General features: G+C 39.2%; 1 protein-coding gene across 4 annotated transcripts in view; it reads left to right on the top strand.

The window, feature by feature from the left end:
- The window catches only part of adarb2 (adenosine deaminase RNA specific B2 (inactive)), a 615,589-nt gene that overhangs the window by 402,966 nt on the left and 195,638 nt on the right, over positions 1 to 16,985 (top strand). For 3 of the 4 annotated variants that reach the window (XM_057823819.1, XM_057823822.1, XM_057823818.1), the window contains one exon: positions 13,557 to 13,676. The exons of the other annotated variant lie outside the window; for it this stretch is intronic. In XM_057823819.1, coding sequence (XP_057679802.1) covers positions 13,557 to 13,676 — 120 coding nt within the window. The remainder of the gene's footprint in view (positions 1 to 13,556; positions 13,677 to 16,985) is intronic. 4 annotated transcript variants of the gene reach the window in all.

Below are 16,985 nucleotides of genomic sequence, written 5' to 3'. Positions count from 1 at the left end.
TCGCGTTTTCCTCGTTCTGAATAATTCCCCCTCAGTGGGCTGAATAGTAAAACCGATGAGCCCAGTCTACCGCTGACGTCATCCACCTGTTGGGGACGCTAAAGCCCTATAATGGTAGGCGTGGCTAACCGGCAGATTAAAAGACTAATTTCTCGTCATCTGCGCTTTGCTAAATTGTTGTATATAGTCGAATCGTCTCAAAATATGATTCTAATTCACATAACAATGCCATTTAAGACTTTTTTTCTCCTGTCGTATGCGCTTTAAGGCCTGTGGTATGAACCTAGCCTTAATGTGGCCAAATATTTGGTGCCGAAAACTTTCGTCCGAAAATAGCTAAAAGTGCCATTTTTGGTTTTCGGTTAAAAGACCGAAAGTTTACCACCAAATAGTGTGACAAATCTTAGTCCTCTGTTGATGACATCATCAAAACACGGCGTGACGGCCCGAATTCACATTGCCCTCTTCCCTGGTTCGCAGCTAACATTCCTCGGTTTGGAAGTATTTTGAGGTGTCAAAGAAATATATAAATTATTAAATATAAGAAATTTGCTTCATCGCTGTTAAACACACATTCTGAAGTTGTTTTCCATTGATGTCACACGCCACATCGAGTACAGTGCATTTGAGCCCATACGTGAGTATTGGAGATTAATCAAGCTAACCGTATACAAATAGTTTTTGAATGCATACATGTGCATTTGTGGTGGTTTAGTAAAATATGTTTATAGCACGACCACTTCTTTTTGTCACATTTTTTTCCCGAGACTTCCACACCCCCCTCTGCCAGTCGCCGTTCAATCCGGCCGGGTGCGACTTTGCTCGGCTTCGTCGTTGCTAGAACTCAGCCGACTGGCCTGGCTCTTGATCGATTCCACTTGTTGCACCAAGAAAACAAAGAGTCTTATTTTAATGAGTATGAGAGATTGTAATAGCCTTGTAAAGAGCTTTACTTGTTACTTACCAAATGCTCACTGCCGCCGGGAACACACCCTATAGGATTTCAGAATCGGCACCTTTCAAACTAAATTTCTCGAGCCTCCGGGGTTGCAGAACCAATGCTAAGGAAAAGGGCATTAGTTGGAAAATAATGATTTTTTTTTTTTTTTTCAAACAAATAAATAAATAAGAAAAATATGCATGGTTATTTTTCGGTATTTCGTTTTTTCGGCAAAGTGTTTCCAATATTTGGTTTAGGCCAAGAATTTTGCTTTCGGTACATCCCTAAAATTAACAGAAAATTTTAGCGCTTGATAATTGTTTTTCACTAGTAGCTAAACAGCAATGTATTTAAAGAACTTTAAGAGTTTGGGTTCACAGCACTACGGATATAATGTACTGGAACCGAGAGATTACGATGCGATATTGATTCCTCGGACAAAGATACATTTGCTGTTCGATTCGATTCAAAGGCGTCCAATCGATTTATTCCAATACTATGTACACATTTAGCACAATCAATAATATTTCACCTAAAGCAAATAAATATTACAAAGCAATTTTGATTTCTATATTTTTATAATTTGTTGCTGAAACATTTTAGATATTTGAATGGAAACTTATTTTTAAGGAAATGGCTTAAAATGACAATGTTACATTTAAATTGATTTCAATTGGATTGTGTTTAACCAATCGATATATTAATCCAGATCATTTAATTGTTACACCCTAGCAGGTTTTTTTTTTTTTTTTTCATAAATAGCTGATTGCCCTTCAACTGGGTTTTGCTGGCAAAGTACATGAAAAAATTAATAATAATAAATTTAAAAAACTAACTTTAGAAGGATGTATCTACACCATTTAAAAAAAAAAAAAGTGCTAGGATTGCATTTTATTTCAAATGGCCACATATACTGTTGAATAATATGATCTTCGTCTCCACTGTGTGTGTGTATCCCCTCCAAAATGAATAGAATTTTTGGCATTCACGCTAGGGCATTAAGTCATGCATATCCTGGACATGCACATGTTGTAGATTTATGTCGATGCCACATAGGTTTTATTGTAAATGCAGCATGCTGCATGAGGCGCGGTATCTAGGTGTCCACCTTGTTTTTCACCTGCAGGGAAGCAAACGCTTCCTCTTGTGTTATCAGCAGCACAGGCTGCTGTTTAGATGGCTGGGAGAAGGAACAAATACACTAGCATGTTGTTTCATGAATATGTATGAAAGACATTATTTGGTATGTAGAAAATATGGTATTGTTTGAAAAATGCAACTTTAACCTAATGTAACACCGCACTAATAAAATAATGCTGTAATGTATAAACATTAGCATTCCCATCAACTATGGGATTAAAATCAAGTAGATAATATTTGTATATTAGATTTGGTTATGATCTTAGCACAAAAAAATGTAATTATAAGTGACTCAGAATCAGTGTATCATTTGGCAGCCCTTTTAATTTTCTCTTGTCTTTTGGATGAAAATACTTAGTCTCAGCCATATTTTATTATTTGATTTTTTAAAATTTTATTTCATCCCAAAATGTGTTCGTCTTCCTCTAGTTTTAGTGAACGTGTACTCAAATGTTTTCGTCTGTAAAACCCAAATCTTTTCATCCCCCAAAAAATAAACATTGACAGACAAGCACATATTTTAGTGTCTACAAGGACAAAAGCAACTTTGTGATAATAATACACACTCAGCAGGAAAACTGTACATTCTTTTATACCCACCTGGAACGCCACGAACTGTATGTTAAAAAAAAAAAAGTTGTCGTAAGACGGCGCTCGCCACACTAAATGTTAAAGCTAACGCAAATGTTATGCTAATGCTGCAAGTTACATTTAGTGTGTGAAGCAAAACTGAATATTCTCTCTTGCCAAGATAAAACAAATCTTACCATGCTTGAAGCACATTCTAACAAGGACGTAGGTTCAATCTCAACATTGGTAGGGACGATATAACAGCACAACCTGCATGTACACTTTTTGCTGAGGACGGGACATTTATAAGACCAAACAGATTGGGTGAACGGTGGTCAGGGCTACATTTCTTACCAGTATGAACCTAATTAATTGACAGGCCAAATGATCGATGCAAAATAAATCTTTTTTTGACTTGTACTAACTTTCATGTGTATTGGCTCAGGTGATATACCGTTCGATTCAAACCTTCGTTTTGAAAAACTAAGAAGAAACTTTTGAAAACTTCCAGAATAAATGTCTGGATTTTATCAGCAAATTTAAATTGCAATATTTGAACACAAATTTTATTAACATACATAAGAAATACAAACGTGTTAATCAGCAGTTAACTATCTACAGGAGGATAATCCTTAGTTCACCACATTTCTTACAGTTTAATTAATGTTAATAGAAGAAAAGATAAAGGAGGATACTTCTGTCAACGCAGCTTTATGCTCGAGTTTGAGAAATTCACAAAGATTAATGTTATACAAACTCTGATGCAGGTCTGACTTTCAGTAGCAAAATTTGTGGTGTGTTCCTTACCTCTACAACATTGACGTCTTTTTACATTACTTACAGTGGCTGCTGCTGGCGTAAAAAAAACTTCTAATATCCCTCGTCTTCGAAGGGGGCAGAGGAGGCGGCATGTTGTATTTCTGTCGGGCTGTGAATGAGTGTGTGTGTGGGGGGGGGAGGGTCAAGTCATCAGCCAATCAAATGTGCGTTTGAGGGAAAAAAATGGACTGGCACATTCAGCAAGTGAAAAGTGGCGAAAAGTGGTCGATGTAAGTTTGATCTTAATGAAAGTACTGTAATTCTCTTAAGGTCTTAGGTCAGATCAATTCTATCCTTACGACTTATGGGAAGACAATCCAAATGACCTATATACTAAAGCCATTATATAATGCAAATAAGGTCGCTTAAAAGTAGGTGGGGACAATTTCAGCATCCTGAAAAGTTGGTAGTGTTATGTCCCTACCGTCCCTATGCAAACCTACGCCCTTGCATTCTAACACTGGTGAGGATTGGGGCAGGCAGCACCTCTAACATGAGTGAGACGAGCCAAGTACTCCACATACAATAAGAAAATGTAACTCATTGTGACCATATGACAAAAACTGTAGCCCCTTTCACACACACCGAAAAACTGGGAAAATCGCAGGACTTAAACTTGCAGCCGTTGTATGTGAACACAATTTCCCGGGTCGACTGACACGGAGATTACGCGGACATTTCACGGGTCACGTCTTAGAATAATGTCCGGGACTTTCCCGTGAAGCGGTATGCGTGAAAGAAGGCGTTAAATTCCCGGGTCACGATGGCTGATGAGGTAAATGTCATTGTGGGCTGATCGTCACTTCCTCTTTCTTCGCAGTAATACGAAAAGCGGTAAACAAACATCGCAACCATCAACACAGCAATCTTGAAATGGCTAAATTAAACTGAAAACCTAACGAAATTAAATTGCTACGGGATCGTAGAGCCGAGGGAGAGAGTCCATTATCCATTTTTGGAAATGTGTGGTTTATTTTGTTGCTGATTTTAGGGTCTGCTACTGCGGGAACAAGGTTGTACTTCAAAGCAGAAAACAACAGAGGGAAGCGTTCAAGGGTTTCTTAAATACAAACAAAATTACACGCGACCGTGGAAAAGGGGGAATAACCAAATGGGTCCGTGAGAGTAGGTCGATGGGGATCAGTAGTACTAACCTAAGCGGTAGGCAGAGAGCCAATATTAAATACTAGCACATCATAGGGGATTTCAAAACAAGGGCGGCAGATGTGTCGAATGGCAGCCAGTTAATATCTCGACATCCTTCTCTTGGATTGCCTGGGATTAAATACAGTCTTGATGAGCTTGAATTGGCTACAGTTACGACATCGGGAACATTCCCTCTGGAAAAAAATACGATTTGACCAACATTGTGACAGCCTTTGCCGACCAAAAATGACATCATGTCCGGGTTATAAAATCGCTCCAGCAGCCCTCCCCGCACAGAGAGCGCCAGTGGGCAACACAACACAAGACAAGACTGTGAAAGTGTCCATCCCACGTCATTCTCGGGACATTTCGACATGTGTGAAAGCAATGACGAGAGTAAATCCCACGTCACCTTACACGGCAATTTCCCTGGAAAAGGGCTTATGTCGTATTTTCATCTCGTTGTCGTCCCGTTAGACGAAAAATGACATTCGTCTTGTTTTGTTTTAGTCTCCTAAGACATGTTTTTATCTCGTCATCATCTCGTCGTCGTGACAAAAAATTGTTCGTCGAAAAAATATTTTCGTTATCGTCATCGTTGATGAAAACAGCAATGCTCAGAATTGGTAAAAATTGTATTTTTTAGCTTAGTATATCAGAAAAAGTGTATTTAAAGGACTCTAAGCAGTGCGCACACAACAAACCTACTGTTTTCCGGTACTTTATTTTTCACCACCAACATCAGTCTCCGTGGTTGCATTGGCAACAACAGTGTCTGTCTGACTGAGGTTGTGTCTGCTACAGAGATGAATAGCACCCGGCTTGTAGCCCACTAAGTAATCCAACCAATGATAAATCACTGCTCTCACTGACACCCAAATTACAATCATTGGCCAAACTTGAGGGGGAAAAATAGGGCCTTTAGCTGTGGCGTCTAGTCATCTGTTACGGTGTCGCTCAAGGCCTCTAATAAATAGAAAAGACAAAGGGTCGTTCATGGATATGTCACAATGATATCCTTCCCTGTAAACGTAGTGCTACCGGGAGTTCACTCACAGTTTTTATTTTTAACAGCATGTTGCGATCAACGTTAAAATGGGAATATCCCAAACAACATTCCCTTTTATGAGCCTGAATACATTATGTCCATCAGAGAACAGCCTCAGTTATCCTACATTCTGGTGGCAGTCTATTTGCAGTGCATGTAAAACAAGTCCCCGAACACAAGGGATGGCTTAATGAACATAATGAGTTTTTGTAATTACAGGGGGAAGTTAGCCCATGTCAAGTAGACCTTTTTTTGACTTTTTTTTAATGGATTAATTGACAGTATTAAATCCAGCCCCACATTATCTAAATCAAGAGACTCAAAATGTTATCAGTTATATCTGACGCATTCAAAGTAATATGTAACTTCATTTTTTATGGTCTAAGTCGGGATCTCAACTAGGACTCTGAAGCCCTCTTGGGATGGAGAATTGGACATAAAAGCCTTAGCATCAAAGTTTTCTACACAAATGCCAATACTGTACGGTCATCTTTTAAAATAATGAGTTTGATATAATACAGACATTAGTTTTGATTGTCACTTGTGTCCACATTTTTCCTTTAATTAACTTGGTTCATAAACTTCATTAATTCCTGGTCTGTTTGCAAACTGATTAAATGGAATGAAATGAAAGTTGCCTACTTGCGGCTGGCAAGGAGTGGACGGCGGCGCCGATCCCATCGAACGTTGCCAGTAATGTGACATTTTGCGGGGCTTCCAAATAACACAATCAACAGCCTCCCTAACTCTTTCGCAGTAAGGAGCGATACTTTACTTTGTCATCATAACACATCAAAAGTGTTGACTGTATTTCATTGTCATCTGTTAACTGATGCTCTTTAATGGCGTACTGGAACAGTAATTAATTAAAAAAACATCCAATTTATTTGTTCTGGAAGTGAATCCTTCCTCCAAAGAGGTATAAATCCTTTCTGTTGCTGCAGCTCAAATTAATTTACGTGCCGCATCTCCTCACATCCTTTGAGAATTTAATTATCTAAGCAAACAGGCTCTGGGTGTTTTGAATATACAGTGTGATATTCTATCACAGTCATGTGGAAGCTAAAACCGTGCAGGGTCTCGTTGTTTCATTATGACTGTATCATTTCAGAGTCACTTGGCAACAACACTACAAGAAAGGAAGTTAGGATAATATCATGTTTAATCGAGGGATCATATCAAAGAGTCGTTATGTCATTATGTCATTATGAAGAGACAATAGGATTCCTTGAATTACAGCCATTCACACTGAAATTAACACGTTACTCTTGGTATGTTAAAGCTGATCAGGTACAATGTGTTGTTATTTTAGCACAGTAGCGAATGCTAGTATTTCAACGAGTGAAGCTCTATTTATGTCCGCCTTTAAGTGCTTTGTGACGGTTTGGGTTGTGGCTAAGCCATAGGCAGGGTTTGACTTTTGTGGGGTGGGAGGCGGCAAAGCGTGTTGATTACCCCAAAATGCAGGGTCAGCCATAAACTTACTTTCCAATATATAAAATATATATGTACATGTGTGTATACAGTGGGGCAAATAAGTATTTAGTCAACCACTAATTGTGCAAGTTCTCCCACTTGAAAATAATAGAGAGGCCTTTAATTGTCAACATGGGTGAACCTCAAGCATGAGAGAGAGAATGTGGAAGAAAAACTCTGAAAATCACATTGTTTGATTTTTAGAATTTATTTGCAAATCATGGTGGAAAATAAGTATTTGGTCAATACCAAAAGTTCATTTCAATACTTTGTTATATACCGTTTGTTGGCAATAACGGAGGCCAAACGTTTTCTCTAACTGTTCACAAGCTTTTCACACACTGTTGCTGGTATTTTGGCCCATTCCTCCATGCAGATCTCCTCTAGAGCAGTGATGTTTTGGGGCTGTCGTTGGGCAACATGGACTTTCAACTCCCTCCACAGATTTTCTGTGCGGTTGAGATCTGGAGACTGGCTAGGCCACTCCAGGTCCTTGAAATGCTTCTTACAAAGCCACTCCTTTTTTCCTCTGGCTGTGTGTTTGGGATCATTGTCATTCTGAAAGACCCAGCCACGTCTCATCTTCAATGCCCTTGCTGATGGAAGGAGATTTTCACTCAAAATCTCTTGATACATGTCCCCATTCCTTCTTTCCTTTACACAGATCAGTCGTCCTGGTCCCTTTGCAGAAAACAGCCCCAAAGCATGATATTTCCACCCCCATGTTTCACAGTGGGTATGGTGCTCTTCCGATGCAATTCAATAATCCTTCTCTTCCAAACACGAGAACCTGTGTTTCTACCAAAAAGTTCTATTTTGGTTTCATCTGACCATGACACATTCTCCCAGTCCTCTTCTGGATCATCCAAATGCTCTCTAGCGAACCGCAGACGGGCCTGGACGTGTACTGGCTTCAGCAGGGGGACACGTCTGGCAGTACAGGATTTGAGTCCCTGGCGGCGCATTGTGTTACTGATAGTAGCCTTTGTTATTGTGGTACCAGCTCTCTGTAGCTCATTCACTACCTCCCCCCGTGTGGTTCTGGGATTTTTACTCACCGTTCTTGTTATCATTTTGACGCCACGGGGTGAGATCTTGGATGGAGCCCCAGATCGAGGGAGATTATCAGTGGTCTTGTATGTCTTCCATTTTTAATAATTGCTCCCACAGTTGATTTCTTTACACCAAGCGTTTTACCTATTGCAGATTCAGTCTTCTCAGCCTGGTGCAGGTCAACAATTTTGTCTCTGGTGTCCTTCGACAGCTCTTTGGTCTTGGCCATAATGGAGTTTGGAGAGTGACTGATTTAGGATGTGGACAGGTGTCTTTTATACCGATAATGAGTTCAAACAGGTGTCATTAATACAGGTAACGAGTGGAGCCTCGTTAGACCTCGTTAGACCTCGTTAGAAGAAGTTAGACCTCTTTGACAGCCATAAATCTTGCTTATTTGTAGGTGACCAAATACTTATTTTCCACTCTAATTTGGAAATAAGTTCTTTAAAAATCAAACAAAGTGATTTTCTGTTTTTGTTTTCACATTCTGTCTCTCATGGTTGAGGTTTACCCATGTTGACAATTACAGGACTCTCTAATCTTTTCAAGTGGGAGAACTTGCACAATTGGTGTTTGACTAAATACTTATTTGCCCCACTGTATGTATAAGATGGAAAACACTCAGGTGACTTGAAGTCCGGTTCTGAGATCCCCAATTTGGCCAAATTTCAAAATTGTCCTATTTGCATGTGTGATACATAAGAAACCTTAAAATCTCTGTTTTCTGGGGGTAGAAAATTTTTTAACAAGAGTGCATTTTTTGACACTTTAAAAGTAGGTCAAATCAGGTGAATGAAAAATAAACATTTTTTTCCCCGTAGTTTTTCATTGAAAAAGTTTTGGACACCCATCCTGGTACATAATAAATAATGGACACTTCAAGATGATCTCCCTTTGTCTACTCAAGTCTTTGATAATCAAAATGCATGCATAAAGACATGTGGGTGGATGTACAATAATAAAGGAAGATGGTGTGTGAGTTAATGTAGATTTTTGTGTTTTATTTTGTAAATAAACATGGCTAAATGGGGAGTTAGCTATGTATTTAATGATAACTGCATACATTTTTTGATTTGGCTTGATTTTTAATCAGTGCAAAGAAAAAGGATTTCCTGGGGAATTTTAGAGGTTAAATTCCAATACAATTATCTATTCATTTTTGCAGTGGACTTTTAAAATATTTTTTCAATTATGATTAAAGAATGTGAATGCATGACTGCTTTGGCTGAGAATAAAAGGCTCCATATGCATAAAGGGAACATATAAATGTGAGTACATAACACAATCTATTTATTGTATTTAGCCTTGAAGCCTTGGCTTTATGATTTTAGCATCTAATGTGTCTAATACATCAATATCATCCCATAATAAGCAATCCAAACGACAACAACGGTCGAAAAGATGGATAGCACACTAGTCAGTCAGCTTGCTGTGTCCATAATGGCGTTCCGCAAGCAACACGTCACTTCCGCTCATTAATATTCATGACGTTAGCTCCTGTTGCTAAGGGAGGACACGCAGCCGTTTGTCCCCAATAGGAAATTAATGGTAATCGTGTACGAAGGAGATGTTTACAGACCTAAACCTAAAAATTTTCTCTAAAAATGATGTCCCTGGTGCCAAATTCACTTGAAAAGATGTGGAAGAACATAAAAATGTTCAGTTAAAGAGATGGCTTGAGTGTCGAATGCTGAAAAAGACAACAACTACAAAAACGAGCTGACATTAGCATAGCCTTAGCTTTTTTATCGACACCTTTTTCTTACGCGACTGACAATGACATTTTCCTGTTTCAACAAGCTATCCTTTACCACCAGCCCTGTCTTTCTTATATACTATATCCTCTGGTTGTCCTACGTCTCTGACCGTTCTTGGGAGTAATTACGGCCCGAGCACTAAGCGTGCGAAGGCCCAATTGTTATGCAAAGGATTTTTTTTTTTTTTTTTAACCAGGGCAAATGAAAACGGGCCAATTTGGAGGCCTGAACATGCACGAAAAGTCACCAAAATTTGCACATACGTGCGGAAAATGTAAATTTTGATAATTTTGTAACGTTGCAACAAAAATTTAACAAAATGGCTCAGTGGCGCCCCCTTGAAATTTTAAAATTGGCATATAACATTAGGGTCTGTCAGCATAGAGCGATGAAATTTGGGGAGTCTATACCTTATCCAAAACCGCTCCAAAAAGCATTTACACCCATATTCCAAACCCAACAGGAAATCGGTTATTTTGGATCGAATATTAAATTTTTATCCATTTACAGGGTGCACATTTGAGACCTTTTCGCCGAGGGAGTTAGTTGGATCATCTTCAAAATTGGTGAGACTTTTCAGGAGACATATGAGATCTTAAGTTTTTAAAATGGTGCGTTTTCATTCATGGGTCTGACCTGGGCGTGGTGCCAAAGTCGACCATTTTTTCCGGTAAAATGACAAATTCAGTAAATGACTAATAGCTCCTTGACACAACGTTCAATCTTTTTCATATCTGGCATGTATGTGCAGTATCCCATCCTTAACACGAGTGCATTGAAATATTACCCATTAGGCCTAGCGCCCCCTAGTGAGAACAGGAAATGCCATTTTTACGAGACAGGTTCCTCCTCCAAGGGAAAAAGATCTGTTGACCTCAAACCTGCATCAGGGGAGCCTTAAGACATGTGTTCAGGTGCCTGATGAAAATATTGAGGTTTCGTTGAAGTGGAGGGGTCCAAACAGGGAAGTGAAAATGACCCTCATGACCCTCAGTGATTTGTCTCGCAAAAAACTTTGAACAGTCTTAACTCGGCAGATATACAACATATCTGCGCCAAACTTCCCGTGCTTGTTGAGAGTCATACCCTGAGTCATTTGCATCAACTTTACAGTGCCAACTAGTGGCGACAGATAGGAGTTTTAAAAAAGGCCTTTCCTATTGAGTTTTTTTAACGTAGAGCAATGAAATTTGGGGAGTCCATACCTTATGCAAAACTGCTTCAAAAAGTCTCTTGCACCCATTTTCCAAATCCAACAGAAAATCGGGTATTTTGGATCGAATGTGAAATTTTTATCCACTTGTAGTACAGTTTACATTTGGAGGCCTGAACAAGCACGAAAACTCACCAAATTTTGCACAAACATGCGGCTTTGCGTGGATTTCGATAATCTTGCGACGTTTCAAAAAAAAAAATTAACAAAATGGCTCAGTGGCGCCCCCTTGAATTTTTCAAAAAGGCGTTTCCTATTAGGTTTTTTTAACGTAGAGCAATGAAATTTGGGGAGTCGATACCTTGTGCAAAACTACTCCAAAAAGTCTCTAGAACCCATATGCCAAACCCAACAGGAATTCGGGTATTTTGATCGAATGTGAAATTTTTATCAATTAACAGGGTGCACATTTGAGACCTTGTCACAGAGGGAGTTAGTTGGATCATCTTCAAAATTGGTGAGACTATTCAGGAGACATAGGAGAGCTAAAATCTTCCAAAATGGTGCGTTTTCATTCATGGGTCTGACCTGGGCGTGGTGCCAAAGTCGGCCATTTTTTCGGCAAAATGACCAATTCAGTAAAAGACTAATAGCTCCTTGACACAACGTTCAATCTTTTTCATATCTAGCATGTATGTGCGGGATCCCACCTTTAACACGAGTGCATTGAAACATTACCCATTAGGCCTAGCGCCCCCTATTGGGAACAGAAAATGCCTTTTTTTACTAAACAGGCTCCTCCTCCAAGGAAAAAAAAATATATTCACCTGAAACCTGCATCAGGGGAGCCATAAGACATGTGTTCAGGTGCCTGATGAAAAATACTGAGGTTTGGTTGAAGCAGAGAGTCCAACAGGAGAAGTGAAAATGACTGAAGCCATTTCGTCTCACCACAAGTTTTGAACAGTCATAACTTCTACAACATATCTGCGCCAAACATCTCATTCTTGTTGAAGGGTCTGAAGGGTCCTGTAGGGGTCATTTGCATCAACCCTACAGCGCCAACTAGTGGCAATAGAAAGTCACTCATTTTTCTAATATATGTCCGGTTCTTTTCAGGTTGGTCATTGTAGTTTCAAGACCTTTTGAAATACTTATTTTACGGCCCATGTCCACATGTCTCTGTCTGTTGCCGTGACGACTCTTTATTCGCTCCTTTTTTGTTGTACTCTCTCCAATAGGTGTTTTTATCTCTTAGGTGTGTGAATGTAAAGAGGCGACTTTCGAGCATGTTAGGTTCTAATGAGATGATTAGAGAGGACGATCTGCCACCACCCTGACCTGCACACTGTCCGAGTTGCGTGACGTCTGAGTTGAACTAGATTGCGAGGGCCGTTCAGTCCTGCTTGCAGGCCTAGTTTATATTTTGTGTAGCGATCGCAAATGCTACTCAGTGACAGCCAACGAACACTTTTAATTTTTTGATTGATAACAAATCTTAATTCTATTTTATTTTATAATTTATTTTATAATTTATTTACACTTCCCCCTTACTAAAGTTTTTTTTTTTTTTGTTACAACAGAAAAGTAACACTGGCAGTCAGATACCATTTTAATTCTTTTTAGGTCATTCATTGTCAGACAGAAGCAGCACAGCACAAGATCACGCTAAAAAATAAGTTAAAAATATCAAAATGGCTTACCTCTTTGTCCTCCGAAAGACCACGCCACCCCAACAAAATGTTTACTGCATATGAAATGTGAACGGATTCACCGAGCTGTCGTTAAAAGTCCTCGCAAGTTCATTCATTCATTCTTCACATTTTTTCCTCCTAGTTTTTGGTTTCGGGAAACGTATGAAGAAAACATCCTTCATATGTCGTAATGTCTAGAGTCGTTTCTACAAGTTTCAAAAAAGCAATGTGTGATCGGCATGTTCGTTTTTGAAAGATTACCAGAGAAAAGTAGCAGAATTAACATGGTTTCTATGCGAGGGCGGGTCTATAATGTCCTACTTCTGCTTTACTTCCGCTTTACATTGCAACGTTACGGTCTAAAAATAGCATGCGTGCGTTACGCCATTCTCGCGCTAGCGTTCAACTGGAATGTACGTCTTTTTGTGGCTTTCCGTTAACTCGAGGTGCGAGCATGAGAGTGCATAATTAAAGCCACGATAATTTTAACGAGATATTATCGCGTACCGAGTGTCAAGACACAGCTGTGAATGGCTGAACTTTGTATTAAATGTTACAAATACAAATAATTTCCTCTCACTGTTAGCTAATACGCAGTATGTCATCATCACATTATCAATTAAACTCAAATGGAAGACAGTTGAAATGTGAATGAGAACAATGAACCTTATTGTCATTTTTTTCCCCTTTATTTTGATTATGCTGGTGTGACATGCATGCTAACAGACTGACAAAGAGATATACTCTCGTTTTACAGAGAAACAGCATGAGTCGCTAAGGATTTTCACACAGACCGGACCCCTAAAGGGAAGGGGCCGGCGTAAATCAGCTGGTGTCAGAGCTACAGCCACCCACAGCTCCTTATCGCCGCATGCAGGTGGACACACTCACAGATTGATTGGTAGATAGTCGGTTTGACAGGCAGGGCGCCGCGCAGCCAGGTAGTGAAGCTGCTTCCAGGCACATGTGACGAGGATGGAGGCGCTCTGCTGGAGGCAAAGGGACATTATGACCAGCCACTGAGCTGAACGGAAATGTAACTCTGAAAATGCAAATTGAATTGTTTTATAGACAGTAAGTCAAAGCTTTTGAGAAAACATTCTCTGATTCTCCATATGCGATGTCATAACGAGACTGCACTTGAGTCCTCTTTTTTTAAGTCGCAATATTTTTATACAAATATGTCTACAATTTTGGATTATTTACCCACTCATATGTGAGCTACATACCTGTCAAGTTGTACGGTTTCAGCGTAATATGTACAAGTGAGCACTGATTTTTAAATGTGTACGCCGTACGTTCAAAATCTGTACATTTTTTGTGCATTAGGTTTTATTTTCTCCGTTCGGATTTCGTTACCGTTTCAGCAACGAGACAATGTGCATTACTATGCGTTACGACGTTGGTTGAATGACGCAAGAAAAGTGTTTGTTGTGACGCTGTAGCAAACGCGACGCTAGGCTAGATGGCGCCAATTTTTCCTGACTGTAGCCGACAGCCTACAATCTATGCCTAATCATCACATGCATATAGAACTACATGCAAAATGACTGACTCGGCGGCGTTAGTAAACAGCCGCCATCTTAAAGCAGTAGACTTCTTAGAAAGGCTCTGTTGTTGTGAACGTTCCGAGCAAACCTAAGTAACTTTTTATCTAAAATACTCATAAATCGGCAAAATCTTGACTTGAATCTATCTTTAAATGATGAAACAGTTTTAAAACTTTCACATGTCGAAAGTAGATAGAAGGGAACTAATGCAAAAATGGGAGCAATTTTAACAACTTTAACTGTTAATTCACAACATTAAATGACTTCCAAACATAGCAAAGGTTACTATGTTTTTTTTTGTTTTTGTTTTTGTTTTTTTGTTTGAAAAAATGGAGAGAAAAAAAAACATTAAACAAATGAAATGAATGGAAATCGTGTACGAAGGAGATGATTACAGAGCTAAACCTACCAATTCTCTCCGAAAATGATGTGCCTGGTGCCAAATTCACTGGCAAAGATGTGGAAGAACAAGATGTGCGGTACGCCGTTGGACACACTAACGACTACCTTTAAGTCAAACTGAATTGCGAGCTCAAGTGCCATGAAGTGCAGCCATCAAGACATGGTAGAAATTGCCAAAAGTGCTACATACAATTATAACAAAAGTCACTGTTAAATTTTAGTAATCATGATGTAGCTGTCGATATTGATTGTTCTTTGATTGCACCAGGTTATATGTGACAATATTACCAATAAATTCATGTTATTTTAAAAATTGAGTTTTATTTTTGTTTCATATTGCACACTATATGTGTTGTAAGATTAGTCACCAATTTGTTAGGGCATACGTCACGATTTGTTAAATTGCCGACGGCCTGGGGTTGACAGGTATGGAGCTATGTAGTACAAAAAAAATTGTTATTTTTGTCTGTATGTTTGTCTCACTAAAGTCAATGGCCACACATTCACCATTGAGTATCATTGTTGTGAAAGAAGGAGGTGGTCAAACATGACCCACAGGACCTCTAAGTGTCACAGCAAATGTGTTCTGTGTTAAAGACAGATCATTCTTTCTAGAAAGATGTAGACAGCTAGCCCAATTTTAGAGCAGTTCAGGTCAGCACAGAAAAATATATTTTCATTTCTCTAACTCGAGCGGTTTTGAAGGGTTCTTAACACGTTATAAATAGAGTGCATTCTCTTGATTGGTTGAAAAGTGATTGTTGAATTTTAACAACAGGAAAGAGACGAGTTTTGTCTAATAGGGAGTTGGACAACATCATATGGATGAAAACCTGCTATAAGCATCCTTTTCTCTAAGCATATCTGAACAAATCTGTCGGTTGTATTTATATTACATGCCAGTGCTTAGGGAACAATGCCAATATTATTCTGTTATGAGCCTTTTCTGGGAGAAACAGCAAATCCTTAGTTCCAGAGGGATGGTATATTTCCAAGAGTACATAAGGTGGAAACACAATATCATGAAATGGAAGGATGATTCATGTTGAGTCAATACAGCAGAAGTTGGGAACCAAAAACAGAAAAGTGAATGTTAGGAAAGTAGTCTATCTTAGATTTAAATCTGTATGTTAGTGTAAATGTAGGTGCGCTGCATTTGGCTGACAGCCAGTCCAGCTTGTTTTCAAGATCTTGCCGGAGTCAGCTGGAATTGGCTGCAGTTACCTGGCGGTGACCCTAATAAGGACAAGCGCTATATAAAATGGATGGATGGAGTTACTATTTTCACATTATTATTTTCTATTCTCAAACCAACCAAAATGTGAGGATGCTAATCTATTCCCAGGTACCATGAAAATATGCCCCTGAATCAAAAAGTACATTTTATTGACTGTGTACAGCACACTTAAAGCAACAAAGGGTAAGTTTTAAGTTTTGGTCGATTTTAGTGATGCCGGTGGACATAAACGGTAGTGTTTTGCCTAAAGGAAGACTGTGGTTCCCATGAGGACTAGCACTGCGTTTCCCTTGAGAACCAGCACACACCCAAACAGTGTCGTAAAATCATCAATCAATCAAAAATCAATCTCCCTGATGCCTGCAGATGGATTAAAAAACTTTTCTGTTTCCAGCGGCTGTGTGAAGGGTGAATCGTAGAAAAGTAATGGATCCACTTGTGGCTAAACAACAGCATATGACGGTTAGCAACCTTGTAGCTTAGTGTGGCTAACCTCCCCACCCCACCCAAACTTGTCACGCCAGTGAGTGAAAGCCGGGCCAATGTTTTTTCTGTATATCCTGGTAGCCTCCTTTTTTTTTCCTCTCCAGACAAAACTTTTTGTCGCTTTTGTTGCTTTGCCATCTTTGCAGAATTTGCGGAAAAGCGTTCGCATCGACTTCCGTCTTTATAATGAAGGGGGGAAAGGGGGAAGATGTACGCTGAAAAGCAGTCAACACATTTGTATTTTTTTTGTGTGTGGCAGGGGTCCTGCCACCCTCTTGAAAGTTAATTAGTGCCGGTAAAAGCGATACAGACCCCCTAAAGAGGTGTCATTCCTTTAGCTGTTAGTCGACATACTATCACAAATGTTATGAAAATATTTTATAAAGGTTGAAAAGTTACCTAGTGTTTTAAAGGGTGTTAAAATATAGTATTTTAACAAAATACAGTTGTGAATAGATAAGATATTCAGTCACTTCCACGACAATCGTGTCAGGTTTTGTTGGGATTATTT

Source organism: Corythoichthys intestinalis, chromosome 20 (assembly GCF_030265065.1).
Source record: "Corythoichthys intestinalis isolate RoL2023-P3 chromosome 20, ASM3026506v1, whole genome shotgun sequence".
NCBI classification, from domain to species: domain Eukaryota; kingdom Metazoa; phylum Chordata; class Actinopteri; order Syngnathiformes; family Syngnathidae; genus Corythoichthys; species Corythoichthys intestinalis.
Note: the sequence above shows the minus strand (reverse complement) of the source record. Positions and strands in the feature narration are given on the sequence as shown.